The following is a 13,610-nucleotide window of genomic DNA, read 5'->3' on the forward strand; positions in this document are numbered from 1 at the left end:
TAAAATGTCATTTTCAGATTCAACTTAGCCGCCAAAAATATTTACCAAGTATTTATGGTAAAAAAAAAAAAAAAACACACACACACACAAAGGATATTTAACCCATATTTGTGTTAGCGTTAAATCTCACAATAATTTTTCGATCCCAAAAAATTTAAAATGCGGAAATTGTTTGGAATGCCGCCGAATAAAAGAATGTCTGGCCTCTAAACCTTACGCAAATGTTTCAATGGGTTTTACAAGGCAATGACTTTCATTGTGTAGGGAGCGCGCGGTGTGATGCTCATCCGTACGTGACAGCTACACAGTTTGTCAAATGAACAATAAAAAATGATTATTCATAGACAAAGGAAGACACGTGTCTGGACATCAAACATAACGATTATCCACATTGGAGTTTTTTAGTTACAGGGACTGCAGATGTTATTAATATTGAACAAGAGTATTTGATTTTTGGGGTAAACCTTAAACTTTTTTAATGAACATGATAGTTGAGAAGCACAGTTTAATTTATGTGGTGTCCCCTTGCAAATGCATAGGGGGACTCTGCAGAATGCCCCCATGTGCATTAGCCCCTTCACCCACACCCCAGCTGTTTCGATATGTTTGGCTGAACATATGTGCATGGGTAGAATGTACTCCTATTGATTATAAAAGGAGCACTTTCCTGCCAATGGAAGGAGTAGGACACTGCAGCGCGGTAGCTGCAGCTTCTCCCAAAGTGTTTTTCACATGCACTGTTTGCTTGGAGTGTCCCTTTAAATGAGGCATATGTGACTTCCCCCTAAAAACATAATTATCAAATTCTTTTTTTTTTATTTGTATTTTTCAAACACAGGCAAATGAACACATCCTAACCACCGCGCCTCAGGAAATTTATACTTTACACATATTATTATTTTAGTAGCTGTTATTCATAACAAAACTCCCCAAAAAAGATGAATGAACAACAATGGATGACCGATCTACAGTTTGCCCACCGTCAGAAAAAAAAAGCTACAGACCTAGTTGAGTAACTTTCTGGGTATTGGATAAACTTTTTTTTACAACTGTATTCCCATCAACAGGATGGTGACTGCACCTGGTATAACATTAAAAGGGTGAAAGTGTTTGTTTTTAACTCATTGTTTAATTGCTTTGAATCCGACGCATTTGTAGCGTTTGAACTTTGCTTTGTGTGTATATGTGATGTGCAAATGCTTGGCAGGGGCTGTCACGTCGAACAGTCAGCTCAGCTGTTAGTATGGGATCAGGAGAGTATTTCGAGACGGGGCTTTAAATCACCCGGCCCTTTTGTTGCATTTAGAGTCCGTGTGTAAAAATAGCCTGTAGGAACTGTCACTTCTCTGGATCTGCATTGCAATGTTTGTACTAAGCCCAGATGGAGCTGCGGGGAATGATACTTCTTCCAGGGGGTAATCGGAGAGGGCCAGTTGCCATGATGGTGCAAGGCGTGATGGCACATGCTTCTGATCTGAGTTTACAGAACTTCAATATAAACTTTTAAATAAATCATAAAATATTATGATACTGAGCATTTCAGAATATATATATATATTATTATTATTAAAGCGCTCTCTTTGCAATTTAAGATTTGTTACTTTAGCGCAGTTTTAACATTTCACTCATTTATTCATTATAAGCTTTAATACTGTAACTGGCATGACATAGATATGAATGACGTCTGACATTCATGGCAGAGACAGGTTGCTATTCATATCCTTATTTTATCTCCTGTATATAAGGTTTCATGCATAATTCATATTTATTAAAAAGAACTGGAGAAACTTAGCAGATAAATTCCATTGTTTTAGATTTGGATTGTTGAACAAGCATATTTATCTTAATTGTTTAATTTTTGAAATACATGTATTTTTTTGGTACAATTCCCACTTAATGAGTCATTGAGTTTCCCAAAATCAGAAGCCAAGCAAAGTAGCGTTGTGGAATTACAATGCTTACATTTCAATGTAAACAATTCTGAAAAAGGAGTGGGGCCACGTTATTAATTGCCCCATTCATGCATCTGTTCCAGTAGGCATTGTAATGAGATGTATACACTACAGCATGGAGGAACACCCAGTTTGTGAATACAGGAATTATTGTGTGGCGTATTGTGAATGACGCCCACACTATGTTTGAATCACTGGGTTATTAAAAGAGGTTTGTATTATTAAAGTGATACATAATTATAGGCTTCAAAGTTGAGATAATTTATTTGAAATAATAAAACTATATTCTATGCTGGACCATTTTCCCCAAAAGGAAATCCAGCTATCCATCATATGAGCACAGAGATACCTTTACTGGTTGATATGAGGGGAAGAAGGAATGGAACCTTTAAGAGAACCTTGTCAGCTACACTATATGTACAAAAGTATTGGGACACCTGACCATTACACCAACAGGGACTTTTATGACATCACATGCTATACATAGACATTAATATGCAGCTGGTCACCCCTTTACAGCTATAACAGCTTCCATTCTTCTGGGAAGGATTTCCACAAGATTTTGGAGGGTTTCTGTGGGAATTTTGCCCATTCATCCAGTAGAGCATTTGTAAGATCAGGAACTGATATTGGTATAGAAGGCCTGGCTCGCAATCTCAGTTCCAGTTCATCCCAAAAGTGTTCGATGGCGTTGAGGTCAGGGCTCTGTGCAGCCGGTCAAGCTCTTCCACACCAAACTTTGTGCACTGGGGAGCAGCCATGCTGGAATAGAAAATGGTCTTCCCCAAACTGTTCCTACAAAGTTGGAAGCATAGCATTATCCAAAATGTCTTGCTATCCTGAAGCATTAATATTTTCCTTCCCTGGGCCTAGCCCAACCCCTGATTTAAATATTTAAAATGTATGTCTCAATACATTTTATCCATGGTGATGCACAAAGCAAGGTCCATAAAGACATGGTTGGTATTGTCCCATTAAAAGAACACTAAACAAAATAGAAAATGTTACAGTTGACGGGTTTGTTGCAATTCAGTATGGTTTATCACAATACGGTAAAAAAAAAAAAAAAGATTCTTAGAGGGACACTTCAGCGATCATATGAACTTTAATACAGAGTGGTCCCTTTAAGTTTTCATCGTGTGCTCCTTGCCAATGCATTGAGGCATTTGTCACTTTTTCCACCCCATGCAAGAAATGCGTTTGACCTGACAAGTGTTGAGTTGTACTTTTAGCCCTCTGTTATGGTGGTTGTGGGGTGGAACTCTAATGAGATTGCGGAGCTCACATCGCAGGAGTTCTTCAGCCCTGATACACTTACCAAGGGGTTGAGTCCCAAGATATCGGTAGCAAAGCACAACACAAGTAGTTAGATACCTGCATAGATAATGCTGGAGGAAAATGCCAGGATAGGTAGTCAACCAAAGCCAGGTTCAGTACACCAAAAGCGTAGTCAGACAAACTCAAGGTTGGTACACAGAGCAGGTAGACAGACACAGCCAAGGTTGGTACACAGAGCAGGTAGACAGACACAGCCAAGGTTGGTACACAGAGCAGGTAGACAGACACAGCCAAGGTTGGTACACAGAGCAGGTAGACAGACACAGCCAAGGTTGGTACACAGAGCAGGTAGACAGACACAGCCAAGGTTGGTACACAGAGCAGGTAGACAGACAGGCCAGGAGTCAAACACCGGTACAGCAATCAAACTGAGCAAGCCGACGGGAACAAAAACGCTAAACAGCTGAGTGTCAAGCGAGGACCACACTAGGGAACCATAATCCAACAGTTTAGGACTTTTGAATCCTGGCTCCAAGTCAGCTCAGCCTCCTGCTATGAGTTGCGGAGTGCCCCCTGGAGCGCATCATGGAAGCAGTAACAGTAACAGAGTATTTTCATATACTTTCTGAGGCACGGGAGTATCCCAATAAACAATATAGTTGTTCAAATGAAAGGAGGAAACACCAGAAAATTCAATGAGACCCTCAGTATTTAACATTTCTCGAGAATGCCGGTCAGGATTGTCTTTAACCATAATGGGGCCATTGGGAACGGTCCTCTAGAGGGAACCCCTCAGCCCAGGTGTACCTGGAACCACAAAAACAAACCTTTCCACAAGTAACCTCTTTGTGTTCTGTGCACCAGCTGGTGCTGGGCATGGGGCTTTAACGACATGTTGTCCACAGACCTGCACCTCTATTGGAGACTAAGCATATCCCTGGCAGCTGTAGAGGATGCCCAGGGGACAGCTGCTATGGACCCCTAAGGTAAGCCGGGGCCGGGGCAGCTGCCCCTTTTCCCTGTGTTAAAGATGGCCGGGTATTTCTCTGTTCTTTATATATTTACACATTTATAATAATAAGGAAAATACAGTAAAATCAAAATACAGGGTAATAGTTTTCTACAATTAATGGAAACATAACATCAGAAGTTATATGAGATATAGATGGATAGCCGAATGCCTATTCCAATATATTGAGGAGATTTAACCTTAGAAATATGAGTTAGGTTTAAACTCTTTTTTAAGGGTTAAATAGACAAACGTGGTCTGTAGCTCACTGCCATAAGGTCACCTATCTCATAGTTACTGAAATCTTCAGAGATTCGAAAAAGTATCTTTAAATCTCCTACTTTGTCTGATCATTGTTTATATGAATTGCTAATCAGGCTGGTTACAGCACACATGTTCTTCCATATCTTCATGCACATGCTAATATTTTCTGTAATGATCATCTTTTTTAGGTTTGGTATCTCCACCCACTCGTGTCATGTCCCACTGACTGTGAGATCCAGCCCAGTGGAGGCAGTCCACAGGCCGGGTGCTGGGTGGATGTTGAAGTCCTGGAGTTATTCGTCAGCAGGGAGGATCTTCACTCACCAAAAGCTTCTCTCTCTGTCTTCTCCTCCACATCAGTAAAGGTGCAGACAGCAGGCTCACAGATATCATGAGGGAGATTGTCCATATCCAAGCTGGCCAGTGTGGCAACCAGATCGGGACCAAGGTAAGCACTGTGCCTGTTAATTGCGTTTCCACTGAATATCTTGCGCTTTGTTACGTTGCCTTGTGCAATCTAGAACACTGGGGAAGGCGAGAAGAGCTCCTAGTCCACAGTATGTGATCTCTACAAACTGTGTGATTCCTTTACACTGTTACTAAACCTCTTAACTTCCAAGGTGCGCTTAATACTTGAAGTGACGAGTACTAAAAGGGTTAATGTCAGCTGCTAGACTAGTTTTTTAATGATAGGAGCAAATGATGATAAAAAACTGAAAACAGGCTCTGGCTGAGCAACAGGTCCTAAAAAGACTCAGAACCTCTAGAACTTCTCCCCAGAGCTTCATGGTTGGGTGTGTTCACAATTTTATTGTTTCATTAAATATTTTTTTTCTTCAAAAAAAGGGGAAAAGCGTGTTTCCTCTTCCTGGTGATAGAGGGTGATAGTGATGTGGGGCTGTGAGCTGTGTCCTTACAAGGAAGGGCTGAGGAGTAGCCACGAAGACCCCTCCTTACAGCTCACTTCTAGCACTGGCTTCTGCCTGCAGAGGACTGACCATTTGTCACTGACTGGCCCAAGTTAACCCCTTCACATCAAAACCATGCACATGATTTTTTTTTGATTTTTTTTTGCAGCATATAGGTCATCCATTAAAATAACAAAAGATTAAGTGGCTGAGCATATTTAACAGACAAAAACCAAAAACAAAAGAGGAACATTATCCGCTACATTTTTAAGGTCCACATCATTCTCTTACAAGTCAAGTAGAAAATCAAATCATTTGTTCAACAAAATTATCAAAAGACAGATGTAATGTTATTTTAAGGCCATGTCTGCTCTATTAATATATATATATATGACATTATACACACACACACACACACACATATATATATATATATATATATGCCATTTTATGTAAAAATAATTGTCCCGAGTACATTATATTTAAATAGTTACTGTACGTGACTCCCCAGACTCTATTCCTATGAAACGTTAAAGCTTTCTGTTTCTGGTTAAAGTTATTTCACCAAGGAGTTTATTCACATCATTCTTCAAATTCTAGGAAGCGTGTGGGCAGTGAGCATTAGCAGATGAATGCCTCTCATGCTTTTGGAATTCTGACCCCCTTCCCAATATATGCCCTTGCCCAGAAGCATGTGGAGCAGGGAGTGCCCTAGGTTAGCTCTGCTATGCTAGGAACGCTACCAGCTGCTCTTCGCCCACCTCCTACTGACTGGCATGGGACAGCCACAACATTTGTTAAGATCAAAATATCATGTTCTCCTAATGAATGACCCATCAGGGTTAATTGCTAAAAATAAAGGGCACATTTTATTACGATGCAATGTTTTCAAAATTCCTAACATTTTTTTTGTAAAACCCCTTGCGGGACATTGATGGTAATATTACCTGGAGAACATACTCGATGTTGGAATCAATGGATACAATTCAAGAAGACCGCCTTAGTCCTGCTGGCTAGGAATGTGTTTACAGTAATAACAGTTTGGAATATTTCTGAGCTGAAACAGAACTCTTGTTTCTTCTTAGCATAAATAATAACGAGAAGTAGGATGATTGAGGGACCTTGCAACCGTCAGTAAATTCCAATGTCCAAAAGGACATTCGTTCTTGCCCTGGTGGACCATGGCTGTTCAGATCTTCCTGTATGGTGAAGGAAGCAAAGTGCCTAACAATGGTATTTTTCATTTTTGCAATACCACCACAGAATGTAATAAAATGACATCAATTAATGCCAATAAACCAATATTATTTGGGTCAATATTTGCCCAGTGTGCAAATTCTGCAAACAGCCCTCAGTTTTTGCACCCGAACCTAAAAAGGGCCAGGCTGATAATTGAGAAACTGCATAAATGATGGTATGTTAACAAGTCCATGCGCATGGGACCACTTGGGTGGCTGCCTGCAGGGATGCCATGGAAATATCCCACTGTTTCACTTGATGAAGACAATTTTATTGTATTGTGTCTCTTGCACCAACATGTATTCTGCCGTTATGTGTACTGTAATGGCGGATGTCAAAATTTGATTTAAAAAGCCAAAATCTGCATTTTATCTGATTACGTTGGTAGGATGAAAATAGCTGTATTTTTTGTTTTCCATACCTAAAAACAAGTAGATTGCTAAAAGACATGATTAACTCTGATAGACTTATGGCAGACTCAGCGGTACTGAATGTTATAGGTCAATAGCAATATCCTTTACATACTGTTTACATGGTTATAGCTAGATTCTAGCTCCACATCTTAGAGTTTTTTACATCTCATTTATCAGGTAATCCTAGGGCATATTGTGAAATTTCAAAATTGCCATCAAATTCAATGGAATGTTCTTCCCATTGGTCCAAACGTGAGCCTTTCTAACCATAACCCAATATATCACTGTGACAGGCCATGTTACATTGTGCTTAGCAAGTTGCTTCCTCAAATTGTGTACTAAATACATTTCCTCTCTCTCTCTGTTTCTCTTTTTTATTGTTGTCTCTTCCAAGTTTTGGGAAGAGATCAGTGATGAGCATGGCATAGATCCAGCAGGAAGCTACGTGGGTGATTCAGCCCTACAGCTTGAGAGGATTAACGTGTACTACAACGAATCATCCTGTGAGTACAGCCCCAGATGAGGACAAGTCATGATAGGGGCTGGGCAAGTTGGGGATGGGGTGCATTGTAAGGATTTTTTTTGGAGAACAAAATGACAAGACCTAAACAAATTAGAGCATACTGTTACCAAGTATTGTTAGAGACATCTCACTGGTCACTAGCTGCCAATGTAGCCAAATAAATTGTATTTATGTGTGGGGTATGTGTTCATGTATTTAGGTGTTGGGGTAAGCGTGTGTATGCATGTATGTATGTGAGACTAACAGGTCTATAAAGGCAATGATCGTTGTCCAAACCCTATGACATCCACTGTTCTAGACTGCTCACCATCTGTGAATCCCAGAACACTTCCTGTCAGTGGCTCCTTTATACATTGCATGAGGCAAAACGAGCAAAACATTTGCACACATTTTTAGTTTTTCTACATTGGTGCAGCCCCTTCACCCCGTTCTTCTTTATTTTCTTATTTCTAAAAGTCATAATTTTTGTAGGAATCCTAATATTTGTGAAATACAACACACCACAAGGCTTCTCGCAGTGGCCCATATTCTTTAAAGCAGAACAGTCTTGAGTCAGTTGCCCTTCTCTGCCACCTTATGCCCACACTGAGCTGACAGCCATTCATTTCATTGACGGATCTCTGGAGGTAAAGTTGGGAAACGGTGCTTTGTAGGCCCTAGTATAGCCAATCCCATGGACATTTGCCCCATAAAGCAAAACCCCTGCAGCGAGTCGAGAGAAATTGTGAAATTTAAGCATGCTGTTCCACTTAGACCAAACTTTAATTCCACTCAAGCATGTCACGCAAATAAACCTTAATCACATACAATACATGAGTGTTTCAGTTTCCATGGCAACATCTTGTCAGTGCCTGTTTTCATGTCACATGACAATTAAGTTCTCCTTGCAACAAAAGAATTGCATGATTAAATAATTTTTTTCTGGGCATGGTTTGGCCATGCAGCAGGACTTGTTTCTAAGCCTGAACTTAGGTGCAAAAGTGATATATTCAGCATAGTAGGTGGAACAGCACCTTTAAAATGAGGGTCCTATCGAGAAGCAGTAGGCTGTGCTGAAGGACCCCTCTGCATGTACGCTCCCCATGCGACTGTGCAGATATGAAATTAGTTCTCATGTGTGGTTATATCATGGTTTTCCACAGAACTCGGCAAGCGATGCGGTAACAAAAGCAATAATGATAGTCATGGACATCAGATGTCAGTAGTGCTAACTTCAAGGGGTCTACAAAATGGGTGGAGGCCTGTACTCCAGGGACCGTGCTATACTCCCACCAGTGCGTTCCATCGCATTGATGAGTGGTAGGTGCTGCCACCATGGGGGCTTTGACACTGCACAGCAACTCTCATCGTGAACACTAACTGCTTCCAGTGGAATGTTAGAAATTACACCGAGTCGTTTACAGTTCAGCCAGACTCGGATTATACAATCATTAATAATACAGCGGCGAACAACTCACACAACCTCTGACTCGCCGACTTCTATAAAGCTCAGGAAGGAGAATTATAGCGCTCTAAAGTGGCAGGAATGCACTCTGATTGAAATCAATGGGAACACTTGGTGCTCGTGTGCGAGGAGGGTCCGCAGCTGGCGGCCCTGAGTATACTGCATGTGCAAGCGGCACAAAATGTGTCTAAACGAGCACATCTCCTGCAACCCAAGTAACTGGGGGACGGAGAAAAAGGGAAATGGACAGTGGGGATTCTGCTGAATTCCTCCGCAAAGGAGACGTTCTTATGCATTAAAGTACATGTGATGGGTGGAGTGTCCCTTTAAAGAAAGCACACAAGTTATCCATTAACGTCATTAATTAACGAGACTAGTCCCCTGCATCGATTACTCTTCTAGATATACAATTATGTATATAAATTCGGATCAGTTGTAGGTTGAATGTGGCAAGTTGTCCAAGAAGACGGCAAAGTTTTTACAATACTCCATTAGGAGCATTAATGGTAAATGATGTGTGTGTTTTGTATACGTTAACATTCTGCTAGTAAAACGCCGCTGTTTACATGGAAAGGCAGGGCTGCTGGTATGTCTGAAATGTAGCTTTTCACATCTAAAAATGGAACTGTTATTGTTTCTGCACAATGCTCGGCTCACTCCAGTTCTACAGCGAATTAGTCACAATGTAAAAGAGACAAAAGACGCTTTACGCAGGAAGTGATGTCAAATATCATAACAAGGGCACAAAAAATGGTCGTCTTGGATGGTGACTGATCTGCTAAGTTATGGCAGTGTTAAGTCTGTTTTTGCTTGTTGTGTTATTTACATATAGATTGCCAAGAGACTCGGCTGCGTTCTGGAAAGTAAATATATACTGGAATGCATTGCTGTCCAGCGCAGAGCCTTTTCAAACAAGCCGTGAAATAGAACAGATTCATAATTGTGTTTTTCAAATACAAAAAAGCAGCAAGCAACCGCCTTTGGTTCCATGCCAGAGACCGAGATGGGTCAGCCGAGGCATATATACTCTGAAGTTTGCATTGTAGATAAAATCAGAATGCAAGTCCAAAGGATTCTATAGGTTACTGAAAATATAAAGCTTATCATTTGTTTTATTCTAAAGAAATAACTTGGGGGGGTATATAAAGAGATACAAAGTCAAGCCCTTGATCAGAAGGGATCCACTTCATGTGTTGAGTATGTGATTAGGAACCGCTGCCCAATGACCAAACAGAGAACTGTAGCTACCCCCAAATAAGTAGCGATGCATTCTCCATCCGTGTCCTACCTCCCGCCTGGGTAGAAGAAATCAGGACAAAAGCGGATAGCCGCACTTCAGGATTTCCAGGATAAAAGTAAAATAAAAGTAGGTGGTGGAATTTCTGTACACACAGTTCAAAGACGACCCACACAGCGTGATCATCACAGTCGCTTCCATCTGTGATTCCAGGAAACACCTGTCTGTTTATGACCGATAGCTCGACTGACTTTGCTAATGCTGATTAACCCTTTCATGTGTGCATACACTAACATAACATAGGGCATCACAATTCACTTATACAGCAGATACATTTTGAAAAAAGAAATAAAAAATAAAAAAAAATGTCTGTAAGGTTTAGCTTCAAAACAATTAACAATTTTGACAGAGTAGCCTTAAATTATTTTGACGTAAGCTCATTTAAGATGTTCTCCTTCCTTATCTCTATACTTGGGTAACGTTATTGGGGTTCTGTGTTTCTTTTTAAAGCGCGATCTCTTCATTTGGAAATATATTCTGATTATTGTTAGTATTGTTGTGATTATTTAGTATTCCATTTAGAATCACTGGTGGTCATCAGAGTCTGGCCCCAAAAGATGGAGATACTTTAATTATATGAGCGCATGGTATTATTCCAAAGTATATTATAATTATTACGTATAATATACATTATAATATACTTAATAAACACACACTCATTGTTTCTACAGCTCAGAAGTATGTGCCAAGGGCAGTCCTTGTGGACCTTGAACCAGGAACCATGGACAGTGTGCGGTCTGGCCCATTTGGACAGCTCTTTAGACCAGACAATTTCATTTTTGGTATGTATTAAAATAATGATTTGCTTTGATGTAGAAGATGGAGAATGTTGGTGATGTGATGGAAAACTTATTAGTGTGAGCAGAGACACATACACTTGAACTTAATGTGTCCTCACTCCAGAATTGTTTAGTGATCAAGTTCAGCCCTCACTAAAAATGTACATAACCTAAAAGATTTTTTTTATTTTCTATAAATAGGGCAAACTGGTGCAGGTAACAACTGGGCAAAAGGACATTACACAGAAGGAGCAGAGTTGGTAGATTCCGTTTTGGATGTCGTCAGGAAGGAGTGCGAACACTGTGACTGTTTGCAAGGATTCCAGCTTACCCATTCCCTTGGAGGTGGAACAGGATCTGGAATGGGGACACTGCTCATAAGCAAGATAAGAGAAGAATATCCAGACAGAATAATGAACACGTTCAGTGTTATGCCTTCACCTAAAGTTTCCGACACAGTTGTCGAGCCATACAATGCCACCTTGTCAGTGCATCAGCTGGTCGAAAACACAGATGAAACTTACTGTATTGATAATGAAGCACTCTATGACATTTGCTTCCGTACCTTGAAGCTCACTACACCCACCTATGGAGATTTGAACCACCTTGTTTCTGCCACAATGAGCGGGGTTACTACATCTCTACGCTTTCCTGGCCAGCTTAATGCAGATCTTCGAAAGTTAGCTGTAAATATGGTCCCGTTCCCACGCCTTCACTTCTTCATGCCTGGCTTCGCCCCACTGACAGCTCGTGGAAGCCAGCAGTATCGAGCCCTCACTGTACCTGAACTTACACAGCAGATGTTTGATGCCAAGAACATGATGGCAGCTTGTGACCCACGTCACGGACGATATCTTACAGTAGCAACGGTCTTCAGAGGACCAATGTCAATGAAGGAAGTAGATGAACAGATGCTGGCTGTCCAGAACAAAAACAGTAGTTACTTTGTAGAATGGATTCCCAACAATGTCAAAGTGGCCGTTTGTGACATACCACCACGTGGCTTGAAAATGTCCTCCACATTCATTGGCAACAGCACCGCAATCCAAGAGTTATTCAAGAGAATCTCAGAGCAGTTCTCGGCCATGTTCCGGAGAAAGGCTTTCCTGCATTGGTTCACTGGAGAAGGGATGGATGAGATGGAATTCACAGAGGCAGAAAGCAATATGAATGACCTAGTCTCGGAATACCAGCAATATCAAGAAGCAACAGCAAATGATGAGGAGGAAGCATTTGAAGAGGATGAAGAAGAAATTAATGAATAAGACAATGAATATATGATTTAAAACAACACAGTACATTGTGCTAAACACAAGTTTTAAATCTGAGAGCCATATTGTTAAATTATACGATTTGAAGGCCATTTCGGCAAATGAACTTACATTTTTGTAGCACTAGATGTGTGAGAAAATTTGCACTTCTAGGACAGATCTTGTAACACATTACAGATTTGGAATTGTTTTGTAGCTACTCTTATGACAAATGTATTAGTACCTGGTATTTTACATTTTGCCAAACGTATGATGAAAATTTGAAAGTTTTAATAAATACATATCCCTTGTTATTGGTTTGCATTACTGTAGAATTATAGGTTTCCCAGTGCTGGTTTAAGATACACAGATTGCAGGTACTACTTACTGGGTTCAATGTATAAACCAGCAATGCGGTTTTCAAAACAGCTTAATTTGATAATTTTTTAAATAAGTGAATCATTAACAGTCTTACCAAAAGGTTTCTCATCTGAGTAGGATTGGGAAGTTAGACAATGATACTGCTACAGATATAAGGGGGAAGTAGGGCATGAATTGATTGACGGAGGATTCTTGGAAGAATGATACAAATTAGGAATGGAAAATGTTCCATGCATGGAATGAGGAACAATTGGGGAAGTAAGAGTTGAGACAGAAGGAAAACACAGCGATGATGATGAGCGATGATGATGACCGATGATGTTTAAGGTAGGGGTAGCTAACAAATGTCTAAGGTCAGCCAGAGGACAGACAATCCCCCCCCCCTGGCTTGTAATAATCACCTAGACCTACCTAACAGAGCCTGAATGCTTCATGATGGAAACAGCTTAACAAAGCAAGACAATTACTTGTGTTTCTATCAAAATTGTGCTAAAATTATACTCCGAAATAAATCTAAGCCTTTTCTAGGTTTGCAATTAAACAGCTGTAGGAAGTCCATCATTCAAAAAACCTTCCTAAAAGTTCTTGACTCGACCAGCAGCCACCCAGATACATTTATGTCTGTTCAGACACGTGCCAAGGTATTGGTAAGAGAAGAGGAAAAAAAATAACCGTACCCTTCAAATGTCTTTTGGACTGAAGACTGAAATTAAATCCCTCTTAATCTTTCTTGAATGGAAAGAATTAGGACATTTTAAGTAAAAAGCTGCAAATAGTTTTGTTCACAGCAAATGTTCTTATTCCCAAACCTCATTCTTTGACATATTCCACCACTGTAGATGTCATGAGATGTAATTTGGTAAAGGAAATTAA

General features: G+C 40.3%; 1 protein-coding gene across 1 annotated transcript; it reads left to right on the plus strand.

The window, feature by feature from the left end:
- Positions 1-4,894: 4,894 nt before the first annotated feature.
- LOC149279564 (tubulin beta-5 chain) lies at positions 4,895-12,371 on the plus strand. The gene is made up of 4 exons (XM_089501035.1): positions 4,895-4,951; positions 7,458-7,566; positions 10,999-11,109; positions 11,308-12,371. Exons 1-4 carry the CDS (start codon positions 4,895-4,897, stop codon positions 12,369-12,371), a joined length of 1,341 nt encoding a protein of 446 aa, XP_089357161.1.
- Positions 12,372-13,610: the final 1,239 nt, after the last annotated feature.

The sequence above is a fragment of the Sceloporus occidentalis genome, unplaced genomic scaffold (genome assembly GCF_023333645.1).
Source record: "Sceloporus occidentalis isolate IW3139 unplaced genomic scaffold, rSceOcc1.0.p SCAF_162, whole genome shotgun sequence".
Lineage (NCBI taxonomy): Eukaryota > Metazoa > Chordata > Lepidosauria > Squamata > Phrynosomatidae > Sceloporus > Sceloporus occidentalis.

Coding starts and splice junctions, on each gene's coding strand:
- LOC149279564 (XM_089501035.1), top strand. CDS start 4,895: ATGAGGGAGATTGTCCATATCCAAGCTGGCCAGTGTGGCAACCAGATC. Junction 7,567..10,998: donor GTACTACAACGAATCATCCT/GTGAGTACAGCC, acceptor TTGTTTCTACAG/CTCAGAAGTATGTGCCAAGG. Junction 11,110..11,307: donor ACCAGACAATTTCATTTTTG/GTATGTATTAAA, acceptor TTCTATAAATAG/GGCAAACTGGTGCAGGTAAC.